This window comes from Ailuropoda melanoleuca, chromosome 8 (assembly GCF_002007445.2).
Source record: "Ailuropoda melanoleuca isolate Jingjing chromosome 8, ASM200744v2, whole genome shotgun sequence".
Lineage (NCBI taxonomy): Eukaryota > Metazoa > Chordata > Mammalia > Carnivora > Ursidae > Ailuropoda > Ailuropoda melanoleuca.
The window spans coordinates 40,127,654-40,135,549 of NC_048225.1; the positions used below are offsets into that span (position 1 = coordinate 40,127,654).

At 39.3% G+C, this 7,896-nt stretch overlaps 1 protein-coding gene across 1 annotated transcript in view; it reads left to right on the forward strand.

The window, feature by feature from the left end:
- Positions 1-4,378: 4,378 nt before the first annotated feature.
- CHORDC1 (cysteine and histidine rich domain containing 1) overlaps positions 4,379-7,896 on the forward strand; it is a 20,759-nt gene continuing 17,241 nt past the window's right edge. The window contains exon 1 of the mRNA XM_034667590.1: positions 4,379-4,671. Within this exon, the coding sequence (XP_034523481.1) occupies positions 4,519-4,671 (153 nt within the window). The 5' untranslated portion in view covers positions 4,379-4,518. The remainder of the gene's footprint in view (positions 4,672-7,896) is intronic.

Here is a 7,896-nt window from a genome sequence, read left to right on the forward strand (position 1 = left end):
CTGGAGTAAAATGGTGGGCCATGAGAATGTGAGGTGGGATGCAAAATGTGTATGATTCTCGCCTTCTGTTTTGTTAGGCTATTAAAACTAATAAGGACATGATCTTAGATGGGAATTAAAAGTTAAAAATATAAATAAATGATAATTTATCAGAAGAAAATGTACTTCACAATTTACTAAACTACTTCCATTGGGATTGCTGCCTGTAGCAGAAATTCAAACATGGGGTAACATTAGAAAAGTTGTACTCTTCAAATAACTGTGTGCATGCATGCTAGAGTATAAACATTAATGTATTTTTTTAATATACAAAATTATCATCTCTAGTCTCTAATTAGTTGTTTTATTTCATCCCTTGCTTTATAGGGGTAAATTTCAACATAATTCTTGTTTGTAATCTTTTTTAATCTTTGTGGATTTTTTTGTTTGTTTTTTAGTTGCAATAGTCTAAGGACTTCAAAAGCTGAAGGGTTTTGGCAATCAAAAGTTATTAACTATTTCAGCTAAAGATGTTCAGTTAATTTTGAAAACAAAATGTAACCAAATTTTGGAAGAATCATTTACAAAATATGCAGTACTGTTGTAGGACATTTATACTGATTTACAGAGTAGTGAAATAAGTTCAGAACACTTTTTTCTTTTTAAATATTTATTTATTTTCTTAGAGAGAGTGCACACGAGCGAGGGGAGCTGCAGAGGGAGAGGGAAAGAGAATCTCAAGGAGACTCCACGCAGAGTGCATACCCCCACAGAGGAGGGCCCTGAGATCTGAGATCCTGACCTGAGCTGAAATCAAGCGTCAGAGCTAAACCCACTGAGCCGCCCAGGTGCCCCAAGTTCAGGACATTTCTAAAAGTTTGATTGCTGCAGGGAAGCAACAGGAAAAAGATGTACTTTCGTTCTGTTTTACATTTGATTCAACATAGGCTTGGTCACAAAAAAAAGAAATTCAGTTCTATATAAAAAATATTTGTAAATTCTGAACTTAGTATGAACTAAGTAAATTCTGAACTCTTAATATGAAATAAGGATTTTATATCCATTCAAGCCCTCCTTCAAGTTTCAGGGCTTTAGAAGAAGCTATTTTAAACATGTAAAAAATCATGGAATATTGTTTTCATAAATGATTCCTGTCAATTCTACTAGAAAATAAGCTTCATCTGACAAGAATGCCAGGAAACTTCAGCTGAAAGACTAGCAGCAACCAGTGAAAATATTTCTTAATATATTTATTATAAGTAAATACATTTAGATAGATTTGATAAATATATACATTTATATATTAACATATATAAAAATAATAAATACATTTATATAATAAATAATAAAGCTAGGATTCGGGGTGGAAAACTCATATGCAAATGCTACATTTTCTAACAAAGTAGAAAAAAACAAATAAAATGAGAGGAGAAGCACGAAAGAATAGTAGTAATCTCATTTATTGCCCTATAGGAAACAACTGAAAGTTAAAATCAAATCTGACAAAGTAGGAAAGCCCGAGTAAGAAAAAAGTAAGAGGTAATTAGGTACTAGTATACAGGGAACAATCTGAACAAAAACACAAATACTCCTAAATACCAAAAAAAGAGAAAATTAAGCAAAACAAAATTTGTTGATATAATTTGTTGCAATACCCTATTCAAATTTGTCCTTGTGGGTTTATTTTTTTTTTATTTTGTTTATTCCACAATTTTAGTGGGATCTGAAAAGGGAGATAAAACGTGTATGTTCAATATTACATGACTAATCAAAATAATTAATATCACTTTTTTTAAAAGATTTTATTTATTTATTCGACAGAGATAGAGACAGCCAGTGAGAGAGGGAACACAAGCAGGGAGTGGGAGAGGAAGAAGCAGGCTCCTAGCGGGAGAGCCTGATGTGGGGCTCGATCCCATAACGCCGGGATCATGCCCTGAGCCGAAGGCAGACGCTTAACCACTGTGCCACCCAGGCGCCCCTAATATCACTTTTTAAGCCCTGAGATTGGACTTCTTGCTATAGATGAATAGCCAAGTCAAGTCTATTTTGGAAGCCCAGAGATTTCCTGAAATGATTATTAGCTACTCCATTGCAGAACTAGAATCTGAATCCTGTTTTGAGTCCAAAGCTCCACACTTAACTATTCTATACAATTGTTTTCATAACAAGGGAACAATCACAAGATTATGTGTAACAGTATGTGCACGTTGGGGGAGGGGATGGACCTGGATTTAAGGGCTATATAAATTATGCGATGTTACCACCACAAAGTCTCTCAGTTTGTGGTAGTCAGCACTGGAGTGTGGGGATGGAGTGAAAGTGTGGCTGGGAATGGAGTATAATGTATTGTCTCTGTTTTCTTAAGAAGAATGATTTAGGAGTGCCCAGGTGGCTCAGTCAGTTAAGCTCCTACCTTCAGCTCAGGTCATGATCCCAGGGTCAAGCCCCACATTGGACTCCCTGCTCAGCCCGGAACCTGCTTCTCCCTCTCCTCCCAGCTCTTGCTCTCTATCTCTCTCTCAAATAGATAAATAAATAAATCTTTAAAAAACAAAGAATGATTTAATTTTGTAGTTTATTAAAATACCCAAAAGAGGAACACAGACTCCCATATACATTATGACTCCAATTCTTTGCGGTTTTTTTGTTGCTGTTTTTTTTTTGTTTGTTTCTTTTAACGTTCATACCAATACATAAATGCCCGAGTTGGGGGGAAAAAAAAACTGGAAATAAATTTACCAAAGATTTTTTTTAGTGATTCAGTACTTACTGCTGGGTGGTAGAATTATTGGTTTTGTTCTTAATATATTTCTGCATTTTCGAATTATCTACAAAAGTATTTATTGATTATAAAATGCTAGCTGAAAAAAAAATGACAAACATTAAAAGCATTTGAAAGGGTTTACTAATAATTCTTGTAATGTTGCAGTGATAGTAGGACACTCAGACCATGAATTTAACCACAACCTAAACTTTCTAAACGCCTTCATCAAACCATTTCTAATTGCGTAAGATTAATTTCCATGGTCTGCTCCTCCAATCAATGGCTGGTGAAACTGAAAATTGGTGCCACCTATTGGAAGCAACTGGCAGTATTTATCTTTAAAATTTTAAATTTATTTTAAAAGGCTTATGCCCTTTATTCCAGTACGCCACTTACCAAAACTTATCCAGAAGGTAAATCTAAAATAAGAAAAACAACATACAATAAGTTGAGGATTGAAGCTTATGTATGGTAAAGTTGATGATATTAAAGGAAGAATGGTCATAGTGCTAATTTACTCAACAGAGTATTACTTCATTTATAATGATTATGAAACAAAAATACTCAGGTTAAACGAAAAATAATATAGTGCATATATCCATGTTGAGATTACCACGTAAAAATGTAATACTTCTAGGTATATAAAGAGGAAGGGAATATGGTAAAACGACGTCTTTTTTATTGGGGTGGGAAGATTTTGAGCCCATCTCTCATTGACAGACTTGGTATCACTAGAAACATTGTAAAGCTTTTTACTTCTATTTAAGAACTACTGATATTACTATTTTAAAACTGTCAGTATACCTGCTATCCAGAAGAGTTTGCTTTCATTTCAAATGTCCCAAGTTTGGGAAATATACAAGTTGCAGCTGGTATCCTTAATGTGTGCTCGTTAGTGTATTACCACGCTTTTTATAATGCACTTGATGAAATCTTCCTAGCGCTTCCAGGACTGAAGAATTAAGTATTGGCAAACCGATCAAATGGAGATTAACATGAAACAGCACCAATTTACCCCAGGGTCTTAGAGCAACAGTGACCATTTCTAGCACTGTATTTGACCAATACTATAGATACCCTGATTTTAAGTGCTTCGTATTTTCAACGTGATTTGGCCTCAATCATTCAGTTATCACAATTGCTCCCGACGCCTACATTTCTCCAGCGCTCCAGAGATCAGGACAGCGGAGACACAGTCACCCAGGGAGATTTCGTCCCGGTCCTCTCTTCTTTACCGAGCGACACCGTTCTAGGCAGAAGATTCGCAAATCCTGTGCGGTTCTGCACCTCCTCCCGAGCAGCTAAGCGGCGAACTTAAAAGACAGTGCCGTGCTTATACTACTTTCAAAGGCAAGAAGGAGGCTGCGGTGCTGGGGCCCAGCCGTCAGGGCGGCCGCTTGGCTGCACGAGCTTCCCAGTGACGAAATCTGCAAAGAGCACGTCAGTCCCTTGGATGCCATCGCTTTCTGTTTTTAGGGTTTCTCGTCTTCAAATATCCGGCGCCACCTCCAAGCCCCGCCGCCAGCCTCCGGAGCCCGACCCACAGCTGCCCCGCAGCCGCCAGACCTCCCACCGCTCCCTCCGCCTCTTCCCATCTGCTCTGCGCCTGCGCGACCGGAAAATTCGCGAAGGTTCCTGAAGCGGAACCGGCCGTTTCCGGAAGCCGGCAGCCGCCCCAGCCGTCAGACCGGTGGTTGCGACGGTGGGGTTGTGCGCGCAGCCTCTTGCTCTTCCCGGGGTTTGGACCCGACCTTTAACGGTGGGGAAGGAACATGGCCCTGCTGTGCTACAACCGGGGCTGCGGGCAGCGCTTCGATCCCGAGACCAACTCCGACGGTAAGAGAAACGCGCCGCCAGACCTCTTCTCCCGTCTTCCCCTCAGCCGGGGGACGCCCTTGGGCCCAAGGGCGTCCCGGGGTCCGCCCTGAGCCGTCTCCGCGCTGCCCCCGTCAGGGTCCTTCCGGGCCGCCCTCGCGCCCGGCAGGGGCATCCGACCCTCTCCCCGCTGCCGCGCAGCCCCACGGACCGGCTCTCCGGTCCCACGTGTTGCCCGGTCGTCCGCTCACTCGCCGATTCGTCTGGAATTTAGAACATCTTTCTCCCTTCCCAGCCCCCCTCCGCCCCATGTCTTTGGGGGAGCGAAAGTTAACCAGGTGCTACAGGGCGCGCTTAGCGGCTGGTGTGCGTGTGTATGTGAGTGAGAGACAGACAGACAGAGACAGACGGATGGGAGGGTTGGGCAGCGGGCGAGTTATGTGAGCATTTAAGTTCGGCTCGTTGTGTGAGCATAGAAGTTTATTTTTCTGAAAGTCTTGTTTTCCGCTTGTTAAGTCCACCCAACTGTTATAAAGTTCCTTCTTTTTTTTTTTTAAGTGTCGCGAGTTAGGAAAATTACTCTATCTTTACCCTAAGTTTTGCTGTGTCTGGCGGGGTGGACAATACATTTGTTACCCTTGTCTGTCTGAGTAGCCTATTTGTTGCGTAGTTTTGCTATGATCCTCCCATTTTAATAACGCGCCATCTCCAGGATAAAGTCATTGTTCCTACGTGTACAGTTAAGGATGTAAAGTGAAAGTTAGTGACTAGACTAGGTGAACAACCAATTTGAATTTGAATTTTTAATGGTAAATGGGATAGAGTGCGTTGGTTTCTTGAATGTTGTGGGCAGTGACACCACTTTGTCAAATTCAACTAGCAATTACTGTATGTATTCTATACGCCAGACATCGGTCTATCATTTATTACATCATCTCATTTAATCTGAACAACACCCCTATGAAGTAGGGATTATTAGACGTATTTTATAGGCGGCGGGGTTCAGCATGGCAGCAGCATGGTTCCTGCATTGTGAAGGAAATTAAAATCTGTGCCTTTTAAAATCTTTTCCACCTCTGAGTTGTCTACTCGGTGCACAGGTGAACTGGTGGCAATTTAAAATGAAGTTACTCAAAGAGAAAATTGTGAGATTTCAGTGGATGACAGAATTGAAGAATAAGAGGTTTTAAAGCCTTTGCTTTTGGTAACCTGTGTAAAAAGTAAATTACCTTAGTGTCTGCTGTATTCTACTAATATTAAATAAAGGGAAAGACCGAGGCTTTGTCACCTAGGATAATAATGTCCCAAAGTAAATATGTCTGTTTATTAGAATGTTCTATACCAGCCTGAAATTATGAGGGAGATACAGCCATTTTTTGGAAGTCAGGAGCGTGGGGGGGGGCGGAGAGATGGAGATGGTATAATGCCTAGGAGAGAGATGGGAGAGGGGAGAGTGGGAAAGTGAGAGGAGTAGACATTCAAGGATGTGTGATCAGTACTAAATTCAGCAGGGAGCTCCAATAAGGTTGTGGAAAGTTTAGTTGCTTTAGCAAAGTGGGGGTTAGAGACTTAACTCCAAGTAAGTTGTTTCAGTGGGAAGTTAAGAAAATGGAGATAGAAAGTAGAAGATAAGAGCTAATAGTAAACTGTGGACTTGGTTAGGAGAAAGATTTTTGGAATGGGAGAGGTTTGACCTCTGGATGGACAAAAATAAAAAGCCTTCCTTCTAAGCCGATACCAGGTTTTAGTTTGAAACACAAGGTAAATTAATGTTTAAAGAAGACACAGTTGGTATCTTTCACATATTAAAGAGTTATTCTGGAAAAAGCATCACTTCACAGTTTTTAATTTAATCCGTATTTGGAAGGAAACCGAATCAGCTACTAAGAGGCAGAGCCAGAATTTGAGCCAGGCTCAGACCCAGTGTGAAAAGCTCTTGGCTCTTAACTGCTACAACGTTATAGTTTCTTACCCATAAAACATAACTTTCAGCAAAACTGGTGAGCCTGATAAAGGCTAGAGAGGAAAATAACCATCTACCTGTTATTTACATTTGAAAGCAAAGATTTTCAAATTTTGTTCCTACTAGTTGTAGGGTTAAGACCTGACTCTCTCCTGTCACCATGCTGCCCAGACTTACCGTTAGGATGATTATGACTCTTAGTGGGTTATGCCTTGTGCATTTTATGCCTCTGACTGTATGTAAGTTTGATATTTGAAAATACTATATTCTGTTTTTGATCCTATTCTCAACTTATATCCCTCTGCATATTCATTTCTACTTTGAATCTTTTTCAGCCCTTAATTCCATTACTTGCCTTAATTCATAGTTTACTTACTGTACCATGAGAATGCATGACACTTTCTTGCTCCGCTAGCCTAGCTTAGTATCTGTGTAACACCTGGTTACCAAGGAAACCATTCTGGCTATTAGTATAGGGGTAGGAAGATTTCTGTAAGTACCAGTAATTAATCATTGTAAGGCAACGCCAGGAATCAGAGGTTGCAGCCAATTAAAAGCTGAACAGACAGCAGAAGGTGGGGCAAAGTAGCCTTATGAGAAAATTGCACAGATGTGGAGCTGACGTGTTTTTTCTAAGCCTATGGTTGTATCTAGTCCGACAATGTTTATTATTACCTGATCTTTTAAAATGTAATACTTCATATTGCAAAGTGTATTAAGCTTATTTTTATAAGAGTTAGTGAAAATTGATGGTGTAATGGGGAGTGGTAGGGAAATACAGAATAAGAATCAGTGGCAACCCTGAAGATAGACTGTAGAACTTAAACATCTGTTTAATGAGGTTTGTATCTAGGTATTGACACCTGTCTATGAAAGTTAAATTAGCAATTAGATAATAGAGTTTTTAAAAATTTTGAACCTATCCTTCTAAAATACCTTTTTAGAGACTTTCTTGGGCAATCTGTGGATCGACGCACATAAGAACACTTACGTTTGGTAGTATTTTTGTAAATAGAATTGGAAGGTGATGGTCAAAATTGTGGAGCTTGAAGTTTTGGTACTAAACAAGTTTAACTACAAAGATTAAAGGAATAGAATATAATGTGTTATGCTTACACTATTCTGTATTATTTTTATCTACAGCTGTCATACTCTTGAATTAGAAATTTAACTATTACTATTGTGATGCAGTACTATATTAAGCACTGTGTGCATGTATCAAACTCAAGCATTTGTGAATTTTTAAGGAAAAGCAGAGTATTACCTGTATTTGGAAAAAGGATTAAATGTTAATACCTGAAAAAAATGTTTTTTTTCTTCATAATAAAGTATATTTTTTTCCCATTTCTTTTTTTTTTTTTTTTTTTTTTTC